Consider the following 25,076-nt stretch of genomic DNA (forward strand, 5'->3'; position numbering starts at 1 on the left):
GATATTTGCCATGTATCTTCAGGCCACCAGGGGAGAGAAAAATGAAAGTGAGACAGCCTCAAATTGGTCACTTTTGATTTGGGTGTTCTTTCATTTTTCAAAACTGTTGATAATGTAAAAAGTGATTATAAAATATGTACCCTTGGGAGGTACTACCTTAATAACCAGGTTTTTTTCAGTGCCTCCAAGAGTTCATTTTAATTCCAATTCAACTTCCAACCAGAGCAGTAGTCTCCTCTCATGGGTGGAGAAGGCCTCCAGGAGCTGGGCTTTCCCCCAGCCCTTCGGATGTCCTCGGCCTTCCATCTCTGGCGCTGGTTCTGCGCGGGATGAGCTTGTCCAAACCAAGCCAGGCCCTTTGGGGAAGCATTAGGATGGATTGAAATTTGAAGCACCCTTCACTGCAGTGCAATAGATTTCAACCCCTTTCACCTCCTGTCCCGGTCACCCCCAGTCACCATGGGTTCACAAGTGCAGCAACTGGGGTTCTGGTAGCCATATGTGCTGAAGTATCATAGTACACTAGTACTATTTTTGGGAGAGGGTCCTATTTCAGCTAAGAAAAAGTTAAGGGAGAGTAGACTATATGGCAAAATGCAGTTATAGCAGTGCTCAAAAGACAGATATATCACTGTGGCCATATACCAGTACAAATGTTTTGCTTAGCTTTCTATCAAGAAATCGTCTTATCAATGTAAAATTAAACTGGGATGCCTCAATAATTGCTATTGACAAAAGGACCCAATATATATAAATGACTCTGATATTTATCTGACATTGAGATAGTGAACCAAAATATGACAACTGATTTTGGACAATAAATGACCCGGTACAGATCAGTTCCTCCACTTTTGGAGGACTCTCTTTGAAATCTCTGGGTAAAATCCAGGGTGGGAACTCAAGATCCCACCCAGACCTCACATGGAACAAAAATAGGATAAACATATCAAATCCATTATAAGTGAAAGTCAGTGTAAGTGGATGATGTCATCACAGAGTTGATATATGTGATTTGTCACTTTGTGTTTTCTCTCTATTCATACTCAGTGCTAAACAGACTATTAAAGGGGGCCTTGGTTTATTTGATTTTCTTTCAACTCATTGACGGTATCTCAGATCTGTGTCTTCTTCCATCAGGTTTTACAGAGGTTGATTAAATCTAGAGGAAAGTCCCAAAGTAAACACTTAAATGTGCAACTGGTGGCAGCTGATAAACTTGCACAGTGCCCTCCAGTAAGTAAAATCATTTTTGGTCTTAATCATTCTTGATTAGTTAAGAAAGGGTAGTGTTTCTTTCTATATTAGCACTAGAGGACCGGTGCATGAAATTTGTGCATGGTGGGGGGGTCCCTCAGCTCAGCCTGGCCTGCACCCTCTCCAATCCAGGACCCCTCAGGGGATGTCCGACTGCCTCTTGCAATCCAGGACCGCTGGCTACTAACTGCTTGACTGCCTGATCGCCCCTAACCCCTCTGCCTGCCTGACTGATTGCCCCTAACCACCTCTGCCTGCCTGCCTGATCACCCCTAACTTCTCCCCTACCAGCCTGATCGCCCCTAACTGCTCCCCTGCTGGCCTGATCGCCCCTAACCGCCTCTGCTTCGCCCCTCACCCGGAACCCAGGATTTCCTCCTCCGTCCAGTCACAGGCACCCGGGACCCGGGCTTCCCTTCCTCTGTCTGGCTGCAGGCACCCAGGACCAGGGCTGGCTTTGCCCAGGCAGGCCGCAGCTGCAGGCACCTGGGACCATGGGGCGGGCAGCTTGTCCCTCTCCCAGGCTGCAGCCTCAGGCGCTGGTGCCTGGGACCGTGGGGCAGGCAGCTTGCCCCTCTCCTAGGCCGCAGACACAGCTGCTGGCACCTGGGGCCACTGGCACCTGGGACTGCAGGGCAGGCAGCTTGTCCATCTGCCGGGCCGCAGCCTGGCTGGTCCCCATTCCTCTCTCCTAGTGTTGAGTCTCTGAGCCATTATGGCGTGACAACCATTTGCATATTAGCTCTTTATTATATAGGATTGTCGTTTTTATTCTAGATTGATGGTGAGGGTGGTATGTTATCATAAACCTGAGGAATTTCTTGGAACAAACTAATGCTGCCGTGTTGGCTACACTCAGGCATCCAGAACTCGGTGGTGTCTGCCATGTAATAAAAAGCGAACTTAGTGTCCCATGTCTAATGTCCTTAACTGCTACCTTGATTACCTGGCCAATTCAGCAAACTACTGAGTCAATGTGTATGGTTTTATGAAAAGAAAACCTACTGATTTGACTTTCCATTTCTTTTCTGCCTGAAAGTTCCGATAGGCATAAAAGATTATGGCATCAATGGTTGAGAATTTATTGGAACTAGAAGAGCCCTGTGGCTAGAGCAGATGAAGAGGTCAGGGTTAAGTAAGGTGAAAAGCCATATTATGGCAGCGTTTCTCCTAGTGCCGTTGCCAGGAAACAGCTGCTGAGTTGGAAGCCAAGCAAATGGTGGGAGGGGGTGGGGGGAGCTAACAGCTATCATGTGGGTCACCAGTGGTTGGTCAGTGTCTACACCTGCCCAGCTGACTTACTATTTCTGTGCCTGTGTTTCTCTAAAGGAAATAACTTTTTTCTACTGATTTGATTCACTAGATTTATACTCGTGTAAGGATTGTTTATGCTCTGAAGAAGCTTAAAATTCAATTCAGATGTTTACAGAGCACAGACTATGGCCTGGCCAACATGGCTCAGTTGGTTGTCCCATGCACTGAACAGTTGCCAGTTTGATTCCCAGTTGAGGCACATACCTGAGTTGCAAGTCCAATCCCCGAAGCCAATTGATGTCTCTCTCTCTCTCTGTCTCTGTCTCTCTCTCCCCCTTCCTCTCTGTCCTCTCTGTCCATGGGTGAAGATTAAAAATAAAAAGTACAGACTCTAGAGCCAGATTGCCTGAGTTCAAGTCCACTGTAATCCACACTAGGATTACATCCCTAATTATGTAATCTTCGGCATGTACCTACCTCATTGGGTTTGTGTAAAGACTCAATGAGTGAGTATGTGGTGAAGCTCTTAGAACGTGCCTGGCACATGATAAGCACCATCTAAGTGTTTCTGTTATAATTACTGGATGTACATGTGCTGGGCCATGCCTAACCTGTCAAGCTCTGTAAGGATCTGTGCCGATCTGGTTTACTATTGTATCTCAAGCTCCTACATAGTAGGCCCACAATAAATATTTAGTAATATTTATACAATAAGAGTTTTAGTGAAATTTATGCCATAAGAATAATAGAATGTCTCTAATCCTTATAGTTACCTAGTAAGATAAGCATTATTATCCCCATTATATAGGTGAGATAACTGAAGACAGAGAGGTGAAATGGTTCTCTAAGGTCACACAACAAATTAGGATTAGATTTATGATTTATCTGGTTCCAAAACCAATTTCCTCCCCTCACAACCCCACCCAACTATACACACACACATACACACACACGTGCGCGCACACATGCAACATGCACCTGGTTACCTGCCTGCAGATAATTTGGATAACTTGGAGTCTGGAGTGCTATGTTAAGAAGTCTAACTTCACATTGTCTACTGATGAAGCCCATGTACATAGTGGAATATATGATTAAAGCACTGAGCAAATATAGAAGAATGTATTACCCAGTTGAAGGATGCTGACCTTTACTGATCAGCAACCAAAAGCCAGGAACTATGCTATTGTTTCCAACTTTTAGAACAATCTTATAAGGGTAATTTTATCAGTTGGGGTCTTCTGGGAAGCAGAGACCTAAATGGAATTAGAGCCGCAGATTGATTGAGAAAATGCCTATGTGAGATTAAAGGGAACCAAGAAGGAGAGCCTTCAGACCTGCTGCAGGTCTGGCCCTGGGAAGGGAGAGGGGGAAGAGGAGAATGGGTAGGAGGAGCCTCAGACTGTGATGCAGCCTTGAGACATCTCAGTCACCTAGATGTGGATCCCCAGAGAAAAGGTTGCCCATTAGAGTGTTACAGAAGAACCAGAGAAGAACCAAGCAACGCGCAGTGGTTCTCAACCTTCCTAATGCCGCGACCCTTTAATACAGTTCCTCATGTTGTGGTGACCCCCAACCATAAAATTATTTTCATTGCTACTTCATAACTGTAATTTTGCTACTGTTATGAATCGTAATGTAAATATCTGATATGCAGGATGTATTTTCAGGGGTAGAGACCCACAGGTTGAGAACCGCTGGTAGAGAGATAGAGTTACATTTATTATTATGCACGGGCCCAGAGGAAAATGTCTCTCAAAGTCTGAGCGAAATCACACAGGAAGTTTCCCGTATTTATACCATTCCACCTTCTTTGTCTCCCAAATATGGGGTTTTTCCAGTTCCCTTTGCAAGTTCTTAAAGGGCCCTATGTGCTGGGGCTTTGAGACCTCGACCAAAGGCTTGGCCTGACGCCAGCACTGATAACTTCGTCTGGAGAAGGTTTAATGGCCTCTCTGAAATGGGAGTAGTCTTATTTTCCTTATTATTTAAGCCAGCAAGCATTTACAGAAGCCAGAAATAGCAGGGTTAAAATTTCAAACAGCAGTTTTTATATAAGATGGGTGCTTCAAGAGGAGTCTCATGTTGGGAGAAATATCCCGGCTCTAGTCCCCCTGATGCTCTCCGGCTTTGACAGGCAGCAGCCTGGGGAGCAGGGCCTCAGCTTGAACGCTGTCGTGGATGCTGAAGATGCAGCAACCCAAGTGTGTCTGCTGCCTACACTCATCATGGCAGGTTCCAACTCTAGGGGAAATCTGAGCATGCGCCTCTATGACTGCCCTAGCGAATAACATTATCCTCACTTTCTAGAAGAGAAAGCTCAGTCCCTGGGTAAGAAACTTGTTGGAGGTAGGAATTTGTAAATGAGCCCCAAGATCCAACCCTAGATCTGTCTGACTCTAACTTCCGTGCACCATGCCACTCTACCTTTACACGTAGCTGTGTGATGTAGCTGAATCTTCTGATCCCCAACATGGACATGCAAGAAATAGTCCATGTTCTATTTTGACCCCATCCCACTGGGCAGGCAGGATATTTACCTATGCTTGAAGCCACCCTAATCCAGAGCAGAACAAAGACCCCAAGTCATAAGCGGGGGTTGGTGAGGAAGTTGAAGGGAGTGAGGGGGGAGCGTTCCAAACCTGAAAACCATTCACCGGGTGCATGTGATCCCCAGGGAAGGATGCTCTGCTGCATCAGCCCTCATGTGGAACAGGGGGCCTTTGGCAAGGCAGGGAGACACACAGCCCCTCCTCTCTGGGCGTTGGCAAGGGAGCTCCCTTTTTCTCTCTCTCTGAGGGAGGGGACTTGTCTTCCTCTCTTCCCCTCTTGTTGCTATTAAAGGAACTTCCTCTCTGCTTTGGTTGTACTAAAAGCAGCCCCACTTTCTTTTGTTTCCAGAGGTAGTTAGCAAAATCTCTCCAACCCATTTACGCTTTTGGGAAACAAAACTCAGCGGGGGTGGGAGAGGGAGATGGAGAGCTGGCAATTTCCTGCCACGACCCCCATCTTTCCCACCCCCACCTCACGCCAGACAAGGGAGAACAGACCGGCCACCTGCTTGAATGGTAGACAAGAACAGGAGAAAATACAAAAGGAAAATCACAGATTAGTATCTCAAAACTTGTTTGCCATGTCTACCTTCACAAATGTAGAAAGCTCCACGCTGTGAGGGAGGCTGGTTCTGTGAGGCCCAGAGGGTGGTGCTGAGATCAGTGGGAGTTTCCAGGAGCAGGTCTGAGTGGACTTGAGAGCATGAGGCCCATCTAATTTCACTTGGCAGTGGTCACTTTGACCCACTAAGAGGAAGGCATTTCACAAGTCCGCCCAAATGCAAATACTGAAAACAATAGGCTGGCTTTCTAAGTAGTGAGCTCCTTGTCTCAGGGGTGAGGGTGGAGTAGGCTGTGTGAACAGATGTCAGAAACATTGTGAAAGGAATCTCCTCTGGTGAAGGCTATGGGTATGGTAGGCTAAGATATAGATACTGTATCTAAGATTCCTGCTTGACTCTCCAAGACTCTGATTCTATCTAGATTTTGAAATTGACCAGCATAGAGATATTATTGAACCCATATGGGCTGAGGAGCCCAGGGAAGAGGAGAGTATAAGATCCATCAAGTCAGATGATATCTTCATTGGTTCGGAGCATCATTCAGATCAGAAATTTCTCCAGTCACGTGTTATTGGCGGGAAGGTCTCCATGTCCCAACCTGTTGCTGGTGGCAGTAGGCTTCTTGCGATGTTATGAGGAAAGGAATTTTCTGAGATTCGCATGGGAGAATAAATAATATTTATTTACATGGTACAGACTCCTGAGTTTCCAAGGTCCCCTCTCCCTCTGTCCCACCATGGAAGTCCAGCTGTGTCCCTACAAGAGCTAGGATTAAAGCCATTTCCCAGATTAATGTCTACTCCATATTTGCACAGTCCCGTCCAGCATCAGGCTAGCTTAGCTTGTGTTTCCAGCTGTAATCCATTACGTGTGGCGTCCACATGGCTGTGGGCCATGCAGCTTCTAGGGCTACATGGCTATGGGGGGAACATGGGCGAGTGCAAGAAAGCAAGAGCAAAGCCAGAGGAACAAGAGAGAGAGAATTCCTTTGTCTACATGCGGATATTAACCTTCTAAGATTTCTCAGGCTTGCAGTGGTTCCATCCCCGCTAGCCAGTTATCTTTGTTTTCAGGTTAGACAGACAAGTACCTCCCCCACACCACCCTGACTTCACTGCCCATGCACCCATCTTCCTCTTTGTCCAGTCTTTCCCCCAGTGATCTGCAGGGAATGGACTGGTGGTGCCCTGGGAGAGTAAAGTTACAGCTTCCTGGTGAAGCTGCCTGGATGACCATGGATGTCTGGCCTTCCCTTTGTTTTCTTCCTATCGTTAATATTAATAACTAGCTAGTTTCAACAGTAACAACCATGTGGGCATGTCTGAGGACATGGTATCCATGTCTCCATGTGGTTAAACCACACAGACTCCAAATACTTAGTCCTCTCAGTTCCATGTGGCTCATCTTCAGTTAACCCTCTTGGCAAGAATTAAAATACATTAAGCAAACATTAGTTAAGCATTAGGTTGGCACCTCACAAGGTGTGAGGGATACAATGGCATGTTCTTGCCTTCAAAGAGTATATAGACTAACAAGATTACAGTTTGTTAAGTCAACTCTTGGCAAACAATTTGGTAGGTGATACATCTCATGGATTAAAGAGAGATTTAGATTAGGGGTCCTCCACCTCAGCACTATTGATATTTTAGGCTGGATAATTTTTTGTTGGCAGTCCTGTGTGTTGTGAGATGTTCAGTGGCTTCCCTGGCCATTAGCACCCTCAAGTGTGACACATGCCCCCTAGGGGGAAAAAGTCACTCCAGGTTGAGAACCACTGGATTAGATTAATATATGCACAACTTTGGGGTAATAATGTTATAAGAATTCTCAGTAAGTTATTCCTTGAGATACATGTTAGGTGAATTGAACTTGTCTTTTTTTTTCTTTTTTTTTTTTTTTTGCTAATTTGATCTTTCTATAAGAATGAGTTTAACATTTATTCCTAATAATTTATTGGGGGGGTGGGTGATGGATGCGGTTTGGGACTTCATATGAAGATGGAGAAGCAAATGTTTGGTAAGTAAATTTTTGCTGAAGCATCTTTAACAATGGGACACAGAGAGGACTTGGATCAAATGGGCCTTGCTGTTCCTCCCTGTCCCTCTCACCTGATTTACAGTAAACTAGTTATCTGTGATGATACTTGCCTTCCTGGAGCTGGTCCTCTATCTAAATTCCTTTTAGGCAGCTAAGGGGCAGTTTAAGGATTTAGTGTCTTAAAAATAACCAGCTTAAAATAATCAATATCCCAAAACGGCATATTTTGGGGTGGCAAACTCTGCTCCCCCTGTTTCCTAGGTAAGGCTTCTTCTAAAACTCTTTCAGTAAATGGTCACACAGTAAGTATCTTAGGCTTTGTGGGCCATTTGGGCTTCTTCGCCAAACTACTCAACTCTGCCTCTGTAGCAGGAACGCAGCATGGGCAATGTGTAAAGGAATCGGAATGTTCCGGTCAAACTTGGTTTATAGGAGCAGGAGGCGGGCTCCATGTAATCAAGCCCAACAAAGTTGCCACCCTTGTTCAACCTAGGACAAAGTCCTAGTTATCTATTTCTGCCCAAACAACTGGTTATTTATTAGTTCTAGTTATCTATGACTGTTTTAGCTATCACTCTTCTAGTTTTCTATTACTGTGCAAAAATCTACCCCAAAACTTAGTGATTTCAACCAACCACCAGTTGAGTTGGTGGGATTCAGCTGACGGCTGACCTGGTCCCTTAGCTGGGATGACTGGAGGGCTGGGCCCAGCTAGCTCCTCTCCCTCTCTGTGTGGTTTTAGGAACTTGCCATGGGATCTTTTCAACAGGGACATGCGCTTCGTACATGGCAGCTCCGAGGGCTCCAAGAGCAAGTATGCCGCTATCTCAAGCTTAGATACTGTGTTTAGATACTGACACAGCATCACTTCCATGGGTTTCTGCTAGGAGTCACAGAGGCTGCCCAGATTCAAGGAGAGGGGACACACTATCCATCTCGACATGGAAAGTGTCAAAAAGTTGGTGGCCATTTTTGATCTGCCACAGGAAGAAAGACGAGCTGGGAGGATGGGCTCCTGAGCAGTTCTTCTCTGGAAGAGGGGGGACTCTCCTTTATGCCCACTCTAGATTCACAGAAGAAAAGGTGGGACGCAGGCAGAAAAGGGCCTATGCGATTAGGACCCACAGCCCCTTTCATCTAGACCTTTTTATATGAGCCACCTGAATTTGCATTTATAATATACATCTGTGCACTATATTGTTAGATTTCACTTGGCTTCTACCAGGTATTATACCCATTTCTTTTTCAGAGACTTTGAAAATAGTACATTTTAAGAAGGCCAAAGTTCAGATGGCCCCAGTACTATGCGAGCTACATAATGCCTGGTGAGAAAAGCAGATAGGCAGACAATTGAATCTATAAATGAAATGTAATCCTTTAATCCTACTTAGTTACTAGTACAAGCTGGCTTGTGTTACCAGAAGCTGACCTGCAGGCTCTTTGAGCTATATAATTTTTTTCGTGCGTGTAAAATGACATTGATCGCTCTCTCTGCCATAGGGGACTCATCTCCTCCACAGTCTTGCAAACTTCTAATATTACAGCAACCATAGTAGTTCTCGTCTATCACCCTTTATTTTCCATTGCTGAATGGACTCAGATTTGTTCTATTAAACACAAGAACTCCAAAGCGAATGATAGTGCCCAGTATCCTTGATCGTATTCCTATCTCAGTAGTCATTTTCCATGGCCCGCTTAGAGTCATTTTACTTAAATTATTTAGAACCGTATGGACTCACCCATCTATTTGAAAGTGCCGTCCCCACTGGTGCGTTCATTATTACGGAGCCTCTGGATGTTCGTAGTTTAACCTTTAACTGCTTTTGAAAAAAGAGAGTAATCGGTTTCAGATGTTCCCTTCATGAAACAAGGCCACGTGGGATCTTGTTTCTCTCGGTCCAAAGGAGACTATGCTTGCTGCCCGGACTCAGCCACCCAACTTGGGTGTAGGGATAGCTCACTCCCACCAGTGCCCCTTACAGCATTGGATTAATATGAACTTAAAAACAGTGGATGCATTTTCTGCAGACTGTAAACTGGTTGGGCTTGTTATAATCTTTGAAGGATAAGGATGGACAGAATGGAGCAGTGTGGTGAGGAAATGTGCTTGGGTACATAATGAATGTCACAGATGATTAAAGAGAGAAGCTAGAAGGGCTCAAGGTCACTAATGTTCCTTGCCTTCATGTTTTCCCCAGCAAATAGTGGCAAGAATCCTGATTGTCTTTCCAATTTAGCTCATTGAAGTGGAAACTGCTAGCGCCCCATAATATTGGTAGACCTCCTCCAGGGGTGGGGAACGTCCGGCCTGTGGGCCCTATAAGGCCCTTAAAATCATTTGCTTTGGCACTGCCAAGGCATTAGGGGTAAGATAATTAAATGTTTGACCAAATATAGCAGGCTTATTTTTAAGTTGATAATTTTGTATGGCTCATGAATGATGTTATAAATATCCAAATGGCCCTCGGCAGAAAAAAGGTTCCCACCCCTGTAACCTTGGAAAATCCCTTTAACTCATAGTCCAGTTTCCTATTACTAGTTGACTCAGGACTTAAAAAAAAGCGTTAGTAATATAAAGTAGTTTTGAGCCCTAGCTGGTTTGGCTTAGTGAATAGAGCATCAGCCTGCGGACTGAAGGGTCCCAGGTTCGATTCCGGGTCAAGGGCACATGCCTGGGTTGTAGGCTTGATCCTCAGTGGGGGGCATGCAGGAGGCAGCCAATCAATGATTCTCTCTCATCATTGATGTTTCTATCTCTCTCCCCTCTCCCTTCTTCTCTGAAATCAATAAAAATATATTTTAAAAAAAGAATGTAGTTTTGATATGAAAGAAACACTGGTTGGCTATTTTGTAATCAGCATTACATGTTGGCCATTCACCCATTTCATTTTACTGAATGGTATTTGGCAGTTTCAGGATCTTTATACACTGAGTGTCCAGATTATTATGAGCACCTGACATTTGTAGGCAAATTAGCTATAATTTCAGGCTGAAGTTGCTAGAGGGCCAGATCATTATAAATAGGGAAGCAGGTTGTTTACCAGGACAGTAGAAGTGATTTTTTTTTCCTGAAGATATGGGTAAACAATGCGATTTAACAGCCTTTGAACGTGGGATATATATATATAGTATTTCAATAGCAAGGAAATAAATGTATTCTCACCTCTATTCTTTCTTTCTCCACTTAGAAATAGGAAAGTTGTCCCACATGCGGTTTTATGTATGTACAATAAATAGATATATAGCAATGCTTAGATAATGGAAGAGTTTGCATATATTTAACCTCCTAAATAGCTAATTTTCAGTAAGGCACCAACTTTTTTTTTAAGTTACAATTCAACTGCAAAAATAACTCCTAAGTTTCATAAACTTTTTATTTAAAATGTTCAGTAGCAATTTCCTAGATAAAACATATTAGAAATTATGTTAGTCTTAGTGAGATTCTCCCCTTTATGCTAGAAAATATGTGCTTCATAGTTATAAGGAAAGACTTGCCCAGTCCCTCTCTATATCTTCCCTCCCAAAAGAATGTGAAAGAAATAAGTGGAACCTGCTCTAATCCTCAATGTAGGACCTAAAAAGTGCTCTGTCTTCTGTAAAAACTTGGATAACCCACCATCTCAGTTCTTCCCAGATTTTCCAGCTTTGGGCATTGATAGTCCCAAGGATCACTCAGTTCTGAGCAAATAAGATGGTTGGCTGCCCTACTTCAGGCGCCCTCCCTAGGAAGGTTTGTGATGCTCTATGAGTAGAGAGCTGGAAAGTGTCCAGAGTTTCCATTCTGTGTTGCAGTCGGGTCCAGTTCAGCATCAGGCTAGTTACATTCATTAGTCCATTGTGAGTGGGGATCCACATGGCCGTGGCCCACACGGGAGAATGTCAGAGCCCCACAAGCCAGGAGTCAACTGAGAACACAAGACCAACAAAAGAGAAAACTCCTTTGTTTAGGGGATTAAATATCCCAAATTTCACACCCTTACAGTAGCCACACCCATTCTGGACCATGACCTATTCTCAGGTGTGACTGACAGCAAGCAGCTTTGCTCACCCCCGCAACTTTACTGGGCATGCGTCTGTCTTCCCCCTGTCCAGTCCCTTCCCCCAGCGATCTGCCGGGAATAGATTAGTGGCTCCCTGGAAAGTGTAAATAAAGCTTTAACCTCCTGATGAAGCTGTCTAAATGACATGCCTGTAATATTTGGCCTTCCCTGTTACTAATAACTAGAGGCCTGGTGCACGAAATTCATGCACTCAGGGTGGGGGGTGGCGTTCCTCAGGCTGGCTTGTGCCCTCTCACAGTCCAGGAGCCCTCGGGGGATGTCCGACTGACAGCTTAGGCCCTTAGCACTGCAGCAGAGGCAGAAGAGGCTCCCGCCACCACCACTGCACTCACCAGCCGTGAGCCCAGCTCAGGGCTTCTGGCTGAGCGGCACTCCCCCTGTGGGAGTGCACTGACCACCAGGGGGCAGCTCCTGCATTGAGTGTCTGCCCCCTGGTGGTCAGTGCACATCATAGTGACCGGTTGTTCCACTGTTTGGTCGATTTGCATATTAGCCTTTTATTATATAGGATTAGTTTCATTACAACAGTATCACTGTCATTGGATGTCAAAGGTGTTTGCTGCAGTAGTGCTTTGAAACAGCTCAGCATTACCCTTATCTCAGGCAGTCACCGATGGCATGACATCACAGAGTGGGTAACTATTCATGGCCTGTGACTGTCCCATTACTCACACTCTCTTCTGCTGATTAGGCAGCCCTCTGAATCCGTATCCCATGCTGGAGGCCTCACTACTGCACAGTAAGAAGCTAACTAGACTTGAACCTTTACATTTATGAAAAAATAGACAAAGCTGGTTTGCATAATTCATTGGGCTGCTTCTCTTTGAATTTCATGTATAATTTAAAAATTTCTTCCTATTATTCTCACTTTCTAACACTGGTCTAATCATTTTCCTAAACAGTTCAAAAGGAAAATTGTCATAGATATACAGCCTGTAAAATTCTTCTTTGTTGAAAGTAAGTCACGTTGTCAGTATTTCATTCAGAAGCTGAAATTTGCTTTCCTCTGTGCTTTTGAAAACCTGAAAGCAGTTTCAATTCATCTTGCATCCTATACCTGTCTTTTTTAGCAATGCAAATACATAGTTTCCTAGAAATGATGGTCTCAAACAAACAGCCATGTGCTGATATAGACAAATTCTATCTATTAGCAAAGAGAAGCACTTTATTAAAATGACTTGCAATTAAGTGTATGGTTAATTGTACCTGCAGCCATGACGATGTAACATGTGGGACAGTCAAGTAGACATAAGCATCATTCAAACAACATTCTGCAATAGGTGCTGCCTTTGCCCTCTCTGGGCTTTGCAATCCTGGCTGTGATAGTCAGGGCCCCAGTTCAGGTGTCCCTGGAGGGTTCTTTAAAACTTGGGACTTTATGAAAGCAAGAAAATGACTTATTGAGACTACACATTGGGGAAAACCCACATTATAGAGTGAGGCCTATGTATTTGAATTACACAGTTGACATAAATAAAAGTATATGAATAGCTGACACCAAACAACATACAGTCTAGAATTTGCTGCCAGCTTTAGCCTGGAGTGGCTGACGGAGTGGTCCTTTGTCCTCGTGGTGGCCAGTTTCCTCTTCTTCCTGTGTCATCTGTCTCAGTCAGAGTCTGTGTGTGCTCTGTGGGGTAGGGAGGTTCTTGTCCAATCAAGGTCGCACTGCAGTGCTATCGGAGAATGCACCGTTTCTATCAGAGCATTATGGACACTTCTCAGATTCTGTATTTGTAAAGTAACTGTTGAGACTTTACATTAATGGGGGAGGGGCTTTTAATTGCAAGAGACAGAAACTCTCTTAAGTTACTTTCGTGGAAAAGGTGACTTATTGAAGGGATATACATTCATGCAACTATAGCAACTAGCTGTTTCCCAGTCTCTCATGGGCCATATGGTTTCTTTCTTCCATTGTGTCTTTGTTTCTCTTTATCTGTTTTGTTCCTCTTACTTTTACAGATAGGAATTCTTTTGGCTTCCTCCATAATTTCCCCTCCCTCATAAGGTCCAACTTTTTCACACGCCCTCTCCTCGGGCCTCCTTCCCAAATCCAAAGACTTTTAAGCTGGAGCTCCCAAACATTAACTGACTCAGTCTTCTTTAATGGTCCAACTTAAGGCCCCAGAGGGACATAGACTATCAAGGACTTTAATACTTGTCTCTCCCACCAGACTGTATGTCTCTTGAGCATAAGGATATTATCTGCTTTCTTTGCCACTGGATACCCACAATGCCTAGCACAAAATAGTACTGAGTAAATATTTGATAAATTAATAAAACATGCAGAAAACCATCTGAAATCTACTAATAAATATTCTTGGAGGGAAAGGTTTCCGTGTGAGTTAAATTGGCTAAATCTTCTCAAACACCAGTTGATTGGGATTGAAGTCATCTTATTCAGGGTCAAAATATTCAGTAAAGAATAATATGATGAAAACATTCAAATAGTAAGTGTTGGGAGAGAGATGGTTTCCATGGTGACTTCTGCTTCTAGAAGCCCTCACACTAATGAGTGAGTCAGTTGACTCACCACAAACCCAAAGTCATCCAGTTGCCATTAACCTGCAATCCAGCCACAGTATTAGTGCTGATGGCAGTAACCCTGTTTGATTCATTCTCTGAGAGGTTCTTGTTTTGGCAAAAAGAGCTAATAAAAGCAAGTGGGTGGTGGGAGAGAGAAGGTGCAGATCAAGCTGTCGATGGCTGGGGTATGCTTTCACTTAACTATGGAGTGGCCTTTCCCTCTGCCATGGTTTTGTGACTGTCCCTCCAGAGAACCTGTGTCCTGGGTATATTCTGTCTGTGTTCCCGATCACATGCAGTGACAGAGGGGCCACTCTGCTCCTTGGGGAAGAAGAATGCTTCTTGATTATAGGCCAGATGAAGTTGTTACTGCCTGAAGCATGGACACCACATACTTCTTGTGTGACATCCCTCCCCTCCCACAATGAAATATTCCTCGTTCTGGTCTTTTTAAAAACAATTTCACAGATTTCACACAATGATCTTCTGTTAGCAGAAGTCACTGTAATGTGATTTTTTTGTATTAATCCTAAATCTTCTTTTCATATTGTTTTATCATGAGATGGATAACATCATTTTCACCAACATTCTGAAAATTATCTAAGTAAATGTTATTCCCTTCAACATAGTTACTTGGGGAGATGAAATGTTTAATTCCAAAGACATGGCCATTGTGCAAAACATTTTTAGAACTCCTCTTTCTGTACCATTAATTGCTTCTTTCATATTCTGAACTAAGTTTAATTCAACTCTATAGTAAGATATGGATACAGATGGGAATACATTATCTTTTCACTATATTCTACTTATAACCCCTTTATGCTTACCTCATCTTTTTCTTCTAAATAATGAAAACGCTAAATATTTAGTGAGCACTCCCATTTTCATGTCAGTGTCCAAGTTTGCCCCTGGTTACCTGTGCAGTTCTTCACTCGACTTTAACTTTAGAAACTGCCAGCACCGCCCCTCAGATCTGATATTTGCTGCTGGGTACTAGGAATGCTGTGATCTTCGTGGAGTAGAGTTTTAGGTTTCATTGCCTAAAGCGTGACGTATAAATGAAATGGATTCTTCTTGCAGGAAATGTTTGATGTTATACTGGATGAAAACCAGCTGGAGGATGCGTGCGAACACCTGGGCGAGTACCTGGAGGCATACTGGCGCGCTACCCACACAACCAGTAGCACCCCTATGACCCCGCTGCTTGGAAGGAATTTGGGCTCCACAGCTCTCTCACCATATCCCACAGCAATTTCTGGGTTACAGGTATTGCCACTTGCCACTCGTGCTTTTACAACCCGACTTTGATTAAGATTCTATAGGGAACTTGATTGGGATGGAGACTGAGATTGTCCTTAATCTGAAGAGGGAACCATGTGTGTGCATTATACATTAAAAAAAAATCTCAACTATTATTTAATCATGATCTATCCTAGACAAAGTGGCCCTCTCTAGAGCCCTCTCTCTAGAACTTTGTTCTCTGTTCATTTATAATGGCCTTCCCTTAGGTAACTTAATCCCTCTATGCCCAGACTCTGCCAGGAAACTCCGTGCAGCTGTTCGTTATTTCTCCGTGTCACTTCTTAAGGACTGTTCAGTAGTGACAAGCTAAGTCAAAGATTTGGGGACAGAGGGACCTTTTGACTGCTCTTAGCGAATCCTGCGCCATGGGCTCCGGGCTCCTCTGGCTTGCCCGGTCGTTACAGATCGTGCACACAAGTAGAGCTGCTCGGTTCGGAAACAGGGACCGATCCCTGAGTTTTCTTGGGGGGTGGGGGCCCACCTTGGTCAGTGGCTATGACAAGTGTCCTTGAAGGAAGCTGGGGATGAGCACAAGTTCTCTCCCCCGTGTCCTGGTGCTGCACACAGAGCTAGAAGTGGGAGCCAGAGGCAATGATACAAAGTGAATCCTGCCTTTCTACATCAGTTATTATTTACCATTTATCAAGCAGCTGCTGGAATGTGGCCAAAGCCCCAGCTGACTGAGGAACAGGTAGTAGTCAATTGAGCCCTCTTGCATCGTGACTAGTTTTGTAATAATGGGTTATAATGACAGTCATAATTGAAGATCGTGTTGCGTTAACTCTGAGATAAATGGCTCTCTCTGAAGTGCTATTATAATGGTATTGCTTTGCTACAAAATTGCATCTTTGTAAGCAGAAAAACTGCCATACAAATGAATAGCTTTTGAGGCTGGAAATGCACATGGGAAATGTACTACTGTAAAATATGCATATATTCTGTATACAGTATATATGTATGCACCAGGACTATTTCTTGCCTTGTTTCACTGCCTGTGTGCTGATCTGAGTGTGGCATTTCCACTGACTCATTTGGGTTGGCTCCAAATTGTACATTGTGAAATGAGAAGTGGATGCATGAAGCAATGTGCTTCTGTAATGTACATAGAAATGAAATGTTGCACTTTATCTATAAAGACAACACTCTTGATTCGTCATCTCTAAGAAATCCACCTAGAGTGGTTCTCCCAGTTTCCCCTGAGTTAATGCGGTGCCCTTCATCCTGTGGCCTATTTCTCCTAGTAACCATGGCCGTTAATTGCTAGACCCCTGGCTGAGATTAAGGCACAGGCTGTGACTGTTGCGTGAGTTTCCTTCTGTGTGAAGGTGAGTGTCTTTTAGAGGAAACGTATCTGGATCTTTGGTTTTATCACGATCCTGTTTCTTAACTGAGGTGACCCCTCCAAGCAGGCAGACACAGCTATGATACGTGTTTTCCTATGATTTGAAGAAAAATGTTGAATAACATTTTCTGAGCCATTAAATAAATGTCTGAAGATAATTTCAATTAATGATGTTAGAGGAATTTAGTTTTTATCTGAAGATAGTTTTACATGACATTTCAGTTGAGGAAGCAAGATTTGTAAATGTATCAATTAGTTGGCTACGTAATTGTATAGTCCTTCAGAAAGAATATTACCTTTATGTAGGGCACGGAAACAAATGCATTATTTTATGAGCACAAATCATGCTATTCTGAACTTTATTTCTGAATAGTAGAATAATCCTCATGTTTACAACAGAATTGGAGTTGTTAGGCCTCCCTAAATATATTGAGTTCCATTCAACAGTTAACTTTCAATTCTGTATTTTAAGAGGAAGCATAATCATGCAGCATTATGTAATTAAATTCATAGACTATCAACACTTTGACATCTTTGCATGATATGTCCCAAATAAATAAAATCAGATATGTTGAGCAGATCATTTGTGCATCAGAATTCTTCATTAAGTCAGATATCCGGCATCTTATTGTACAGATCCTACTCTTTGTACATGCATTGACGTGTTCTAGATGAATGAAGCTGACATTATTTAACCAATGAACTATCTGATATTTTTAGAGTCAGCGCGTGAGGCACAGCAACCATTCCACAGAGAACTCTCCAATTGAAAGACGAAGTCTAATGACCTCTGATGAAAATTATCACAACGAAAGGGCTCGGAAGAGCAGGAACCGCTTGTCTTCCAGTTCCCAGCATAGCCGAGATCATTACCCTCTTGTGGAAGAAGATTACCCTGACTCATACCAGGACAGTTACAAACCCCACAGGAACCGAGGATCACCGGGGGGCTATAGCCATGACTCCCGACATAGGCTTTGAGTCTGCAAGAAGCAAACAAACAAACAAAAATTCATCTGTTGACAATTTGCCATAGCACTGCTAGGATAAACCAGTCATCTTAACTTGGCAAGTACAGCACAGTATTTACTGTGTTTATGGGCTGCTGTCATTTGATGCTAAATAAGGGGCAAAAAAAAAAAAGAAAAGAAAAAAAAGTACATCATGCCCTTAAGTCTAGATGGATATTAGATGCCCAATCATATAGATATTTTTAAGTGCAACATTTACATAACAGTACCTTTGTTTTCTTCATTAGATTTAGACACATCAATTTGTAAGTTAGGGTACTTATCAAGGCACATATAAAATAATTTCCCATGCTGGAAATTCCAAATGACCAGTTCCAGTTGGAACCAATTTATAAACCAATTCCTGTTGGAATTTGGGTGAATCGACTAGAAAGTCTACTTGAGCATGTGGCGATCCATTAAAAAAATCTGAAAAAATAACTGATTAATGAGGATATCAAAATACCAATAGAAGCCAAAACCAGCTATGGTATTTTTTTGCTGGAAGCTAAATTTACACTTAAAGTTGGAATGTATACACATTTTAATATACGTTAATGTTTCCAAAATGGCTTTTCAAACTTACCAAATGTATTGATAGTGCCAAAAGAATCTCAAATTAATACGGAAAGTATACAATCTTCTCATATTTTAATATTTTTATTTCTTTCCTGGCACAGCTGTTGTTTCAAAGTGTTTTGCTTTTCGTTTAGTCACTACTGTTATTTCATTTGAAGTTGGGAAAAAAATCTCAAAATTTCTTTTGCAGTGAGAGAGAAAAGGGAAGCCCAATCATAGCAGGTTATGTGAAATGGAAAATGGGTGTTTCCCCTTTAATAAATCTGAGCACAACTACATACATCCTGGATCTGAAGTCAGGGAGTAAGGATGGGCACACATCCTCCTGAGTGCAAAGCTAAACACCTCCAGGTGGGAATTTTTCCATCCACTTCACAAACACGGGTTCAGTATTTCCCACTAGGCACAACTGAATATTTTTCATTGCCTCACTCAACCTCTGTCTTTGAATATCTGAATGCTCTAGCCCTTCACCAAATTCTTTATAATTATTCTAAGGATGTTAGTTTTATGTAGACACATTCAATTTTGATATTGAAAGATGTGTTTGTACCAAACAATTGAAAATGTGAAAACAAGTGATGAATGTAAAAGCTTGCAATGAAAAGAAACTCATTCAGAACATATTTGTTCACTAAACTTATAGTATTTTTATTGCAAAGGATTATAAAGAATTTGGAGATTGAGCTTCCTTATTTCTAATCAACATTCCTCTTCACATATTAAGTCTTCACAGTTTTTCCAGTGGCTATAATTTTGGAATTGGTGACCTTCTATCTTATATTTTTAAGGAAGACTTAGATTCACTATGATCCAAGAAATTGTTGAAATTGACCATTTTATACAATACACAAATGTCTTTAGGAAAAGGCTCTTGTTTCTAAAAGTCTACAATGCATGCATTTTTCTAAAGCCCCAGTTGGACCATGCATAAAAATCCTTTTGTACTGGTACATGTCATAAAACCTATTTTTTGGAAACAATAATAATTCATTTTCTATTATCTTTTTCCCTCCACCAAGCCTTTCAATATTTAGGCTCTCGAAGCATGCACCAGTTAAATAAATTTCCTGGCCATGAAAATAAGTTTCATATTCTTGATTAATTATACATATGTTAAACCCCATTATGACTTCCCACATTCCCTCCCCTCATGTTCACTGTGCATATTCCATTATGTTTAGCTGATAATGAAGATGCCTATAATTATGTAAGTTATCTCAAATATTTGATACAACTAAAAATATGGGCTCAGTAAATTCTAAAAGTTAATATGTGTTACTGGCTTATGAAGTTCTTTTGTCATCTAGTGAAGCTTACAGAACTTTCAGTTAAGACATTTAAAAGAGCTGTATCCATTATGCACTTTAATAAACATATAACCTGCCATTACTGAATACTTTGTTAGAGCACAGAAGAGCATTTTCCAGTAAGCAAAAATATACTTATTACATGTACAGCACATACTTGCATGAGAAAGAAAACATTAGCCAAAACATTTTTCTAGATGCTTTACTGGTTTCTTGTTTGTGCGCATTACAGTATTTAATTGCAAAGAGTGCACCAAGGTGTCTGAATTTAGACTAGACAGCTGTTCAGCTTTTTCTGTAGTAGCATTAGCAACCCGGTCATTTAACTACTTTAAAATATTTACATTTTATGGCAGGTAGCTTTAACAGTATTTACATATATTTCCTAGTCAGCAAGATTTTCATATTTTTTCAACTTTTAAAAATCACTTGTTTTTAAAGGCCTCTCAAAGCCCTGTTTCTAAGTCTTCCATGTCATGCTGATAAAGAGAGAGGTCCATTTAAAATCTGCACAAACCAATATGTCATTTACCATAAAGTGTCGATATGTGTTTTGCTTTGCATTCTTACTCAAAAGCTAACAATCTTGGAAAGGATATAATGTATATTTTCTTGATGGATATATTTAAAATTTTACTTTGATATGGCATATTTCCCCCATTCCTTTTGTAATGTTTATCTTCTCCAAATGAATAAGAGATGCATTTTCCTTTTTTTTAAGCCTTAGACTTTATTGTGTAAATGATACTAAAATACAGATATATGCTAAATGAAAAGTTTTATTTTTGCCAAGCATATCAAGCACCTTTGGAAAATACATATTCTACAAGTACTTTGTTTTTAACTGATTTCATTTGAAAATAGAAAATGATAAGCAGGAGAAAGAAGTCGTATAATATTTTGAGGCTGTTTTAACTTGTAGTATAAACCACATATTCTGTGATTTTGGTATATGTAGTTTCAGAATATGTAAGTTACATATTCTGTCATTTCAGTCATTGAACATGTAACCACGTAGACTCATGTGACGATGTGGAAATGTAGTCCTGGTAAAAAAGGAATGCAACTTGTCAATACTGATGTTAATTCTCAAGGCTATAATATGACTTCAATATTATACTCAACAATGTGATCTTGTTTACTCCAATATTTAAGGGAACGCTTAGCAATGTTTATAAATGACTAATGATTCTCTCTTATCTTTTTACAGTTCCATTGGAAAGAAAATTAAAATTATTAATTTAGACTGATAGTCTTTCCTAATAAGAGAGTCTTAATTATGTGATGATACTTCATTGCACTTAGTCCTAAAGGAAATGAATTTTTTAAATATAAAACAAATTCTGAGCAAATTATTTGTTCCCTTGAAATAATTTGTCAGTTACTTTATTTATTATTGTTGTTTGCAAAATGTATTTTTGGAATGTTAACCTCTTTTCATACCTGCATACTTGAACTTGTCTGTTGTGTGGGGGCCTTAAAATTCATAATAAGAGCTAGGGCAGTGAAAGGGAGGGAGAGACGAAAATCATGCCAGTAGTTGGTTTGCAAATTTCAACTCTTTGAATGAACATATCATAAAATGTTGTTGAGACCCAGGATGTCAGTTAAGAATATTGCTAGGCAACCTTATTTTGCATGCTAGTATATTTTCTTAGTTATACAATTTTATTTTGGTATTTGCTAAGAATAAAAACAATATAATTCTACTATAGAATTTGCCCTATATATTGATATTTATACTACCTCTTCTCTACAAAAGACAAGCAGTCTTTAAAGAGAAAAATACTTTTCAATAAATAGTGATCAAATTTATTACTATTACTGCTAATCTTGCAGCAAAGCTAAATACATAAATTGTTAAAATATACCTTCCCTTTAGATTTTAAACTGTTTCCAAAATGCTCTTGTCACCCTTTCATTTCTTCCACATTAGTGAAGTTTTCTTTGAATAGGTTCACAATTTATTAGGAAGCAAGGTTAATTTAATAAGTCGTTCATCATAGGGAACAAATCAAACTGCAGGGGAATTATCTTTGTGTGCAACTTGTTATAACATCCAGCTCTAAGTCTGAAAGATAGTAGATGCAGATACTTGATGTTTAAGTGCAGCTGGTTTGTAAATTCAAACTTTGTTGAAGCTTGACTTCTCCTGTGGATACTTAGGCATTTACTGGGTAAGAATATACATTCTCTTGAACTCCTATGTCATCAAAAAATATATATAAAATATTTCAAATAAATGGGAATGTACCCCTTATTTCTTTCCTATTTCTGCCTTTGTCTTTCATGACAATAGTGCATGTCATTTTCTTTTTAATTACATAAAACTCATATTTGAATAACTATATGAATGGAAAACATTATAGGAAATTATGTAATAAAATTTGCTTTATTAGCTCCATATACCTTTAAATATTGTTCATACTAAGTTACTTACTCAAGCTGTGTCTGTAGGTCAGAAAACAGTCCGCTCTTTTAAATGACAATCATGCTCACTGTCAATACCACAGCTGTCAGACAACGAGGATAACTGTATGTTGTTCACTTAAATGTCAAGTTAGTCAAAATAGTAACATTGGCTTACATGGACAGACAGAGAGCTACAGCATTCAAAAATTACTTTTGAAAGGTTTCTTCTTTTCTTAAAACATTCTCAAATGAAATACATCCTCTTATAGCAGCTATCTCTGCTTATGGATGATTTAATCCCAAATGCTTCATATAATCGAGGGACATTATGAGAAGACTAGGAAATATCTCAGCAGATAATCTTGACTAAGGGCTGTAACTCCCACTTACCATGCAAAAAATGTATAAATAAGTGAGCAGCAGTGAGTTTTGGGGAGTCATAGTTACATATGAAACTTTCCTTTGTTTCTTTTGATGTGTGTAAAAGGTGTGCAGAAAATTGTAAAAAAAATGTTTCTAATGAATTTAGAGTGGTTTTGGAAATACACTGATGCTTCCTGTTTGAAAACTGTAAGGATTTAAAATGAGAACTATTTAAGAACCAAAAGTAGCTGGCCTCTAGCTTTCAATACGTGGTAAGTGTTCTTGGTTACGTTTTGAACACTTACATTTCTCAACAAATGGCTATGTCTATATTTATGTAGGGGCCACTCTTGCCCTACTTGCATGCCACTTTTACACACTTTTAACTGAAATCAGTGTGCATCTTGTATGCATAAAGGATGTATTAAAGATGCAGGATTATTAATGCTACATTGTTGCATACTATTTTTCATATGCCTTACAATATTTTCTCGGATGTTATTAAAATGAAAGCATTTTATTCCCAAAATAAATCTATGTTGTTACTTTTCATCTGCATTACACAGTAGAAAAATAATGTAGCAAAAACATATATTGTACAGTATAAAATTATAAAAGATATATATTTTGCCAATAATATGAAAATAGATTGAGGAGAAAGAAGCACATTTGTTATAGCACAAACTTACAACAATTCCACTGTTAAAATTGGCAGTTGTATTTTTTAAAAGGATATAGATTTAGTTCTAAGTTTTACCAGATGTATTTCATTTATCATCTTTCTAACTTGCTGCTTAATACTTTTCCAGCAATTTGCTTCAGAGCCTTGCAATCGATGGATGTAATTTATTATACTTTATTCCCTTCCAGAAACATATTAAATTTTATTTTGTGATAAGATTCATACTATATTTACTGTTCTTATTTATTCTTCAATCACAACTACAAAATGTAACAGAGAGGTGAGCTCATAGGGCTCCTCTGAATTCCGGACATGTTTGAAATGTTTCCTATTTTTCACAGCCTAAAGTCAGAATGATAAATAAAAATGTCCCAGCAACAAAGAAGTATTTAGGGATTCTTCAATCTGTTTGTACTGAATACTATTTTGAAACATAAGTTAAAGCCATTAGCTGTGTTTTTTTGTGTGTTTTTTTTAGGGGTGGCAGGAGGGAAAACAGAAACTTACAAAAACCACAAATAAAAATGGCAATTGGATGTAAAATGATGTTCCCTACTTTCCTGAGGGCTGTTGATATCCCAAACCACTGCTGTATTGCCAGCTACAAATTGGGGTGGGGGGGGGTGCAGGGGAAGATTCCACCTTTGTCAAGTAACTTTTTTTCTTTCTTTCAACATTAGCTATTATTTTGATAATTTGCCCCCTTTTATTTTTCTTATATAGGTGAATGTGTAGCATTCTACAAGGCATGCTGGGTAACATATACTATGCAAATGTGTACCGTGCTGCATGTTTTGATCTCCCTCTGCTCTAGTGGCTTTAAAGGAAAAAAAAATGTGTTGTTATTTTTGTGAACCAAAACATTTAACAAAGAAAATGCAGAGTGCATGCATATAGTATCCTAATTTCTATGGATTTGTTTTATGGAATTTCAATGTGTACAAACCAACTGCATTAATTTTTTCTTTTATATAATAAATGAAAAAAACACTGAAACCAGCATTATACCTCTCCTTTATATTATTTCTTATAGAGAAACCAAAAGTCTAAATACCCTGAAAACACATGTTCAATTAAATATGCTCTTTTATTGTTTAAAAAATATTTTTTTAGAAAGGGAGAGGGAGAGAGACAGAGAAACATTGTTGTGAGAAAGAAACATTGATCAGTTGCCTATTGTATGCAGCCCAACTTCGGACCAAACCCGCAGGACCTGGGTATGTACCCTGACTGGAATTGAACCAGTGACCTTTTGATGCACTAGATGATACTCAACCAACTGAGCTGCACTGGCCAGGGCAACACAGATTCAATTAAATGACTATTTCCTGACTACTCTGTCAGGTGTTATGAGTGATCATAAAAGAAGTACTGTAGTATTAGGAAAGAACTTGTAAGTTAAACGCATACACACATGAGATAGGATATTTTATAATATATGTGTGGTATAGTATTGAATACAATATAGGAAAATAAACTAGATAAGCCATATTGTTCACAAGAAAACCTCTAAGTAATTAATTTATTGTAGCAGTTATCAGCTATTTCCAAAGGTATTCTGTACCTGTAGAATTCCATATGGCTTATGGCTTGAATTTTGTGTGCTCAGTGTCAATTGTCCATGTTACAGCTTGATCAGCATTTGACTTTTCTCTAATTGCAAAGTCCAAGAAGGTGAAAAGAAATGTGTGCTATGTTGATTATTATTGCTGCATTAGAATTATACAATAATTTATTGAAGCCAAGTTATTTCACAAGCTTCATCACATTTATCCCATCTGACTGCCCTGGAAAACAGGCAGGGCGTAGATTATTAGATCCAACTTCAAATG

The 25,076-nt window shown here is 40.4% G+C and overlaps 1 protein-coding gene across 4 annotated transcripts in view; it reads left to right on the plus strand.

The window, feature by feature from the left end:
* CACNB4 (calcium voltage-gated channel auxiliary subunit beta 4) overlaps positions 1-18,201 on the plus strand; it is a 225,773-nt gene extending 207,572 nt beyond the window's left edge. Inside the window, exons 12-14 of one of the 4 annotated variants that reach the window (XM_006091279.3) lie at positions 1,138-1,233; positions 15,325-15,510; positions 17,609-18,085. In XM_006091279.3, coding sequence (XP_006091341.1) covers positions 1,138-1,233; positions 15,325-15,510; positions 17,609-17,869 — 543 coding nt within the window. In that variant the 3' untranslated portion in view covers positions 17,870-18,085. Of the gene's footprint in view, positions 1-1,137; positions 1,234-15,324; positions 15,511-17,608 lie in introns of all 4 variants that reach the window. The other 3 variants (XM_006091280.3, XM_006091281.3, XM_023756121.1) reach the window with 3 other exon arrangements.
* The last annotated feature ends 6,875 nt before the right edge of the window (positions 18,202-25,076 follow it).

The sequence above is a fragment of the Myotis lucifugus genome, unplaced genomic scaffold, assembly GCF_000147115.1.
Source record: "Myotis lucifugus unplaced genomic scaffold, Myoluc2.0 scaffold_89, whole genome shotgun sequence".
In the NCBI taxonomy this organism is placed as follows: Eukaryota; Metazoa; Chordata; class Mammalia; order Chiroptera; family Vespertilionidae; genus Myotis; species Myotis lucifugus.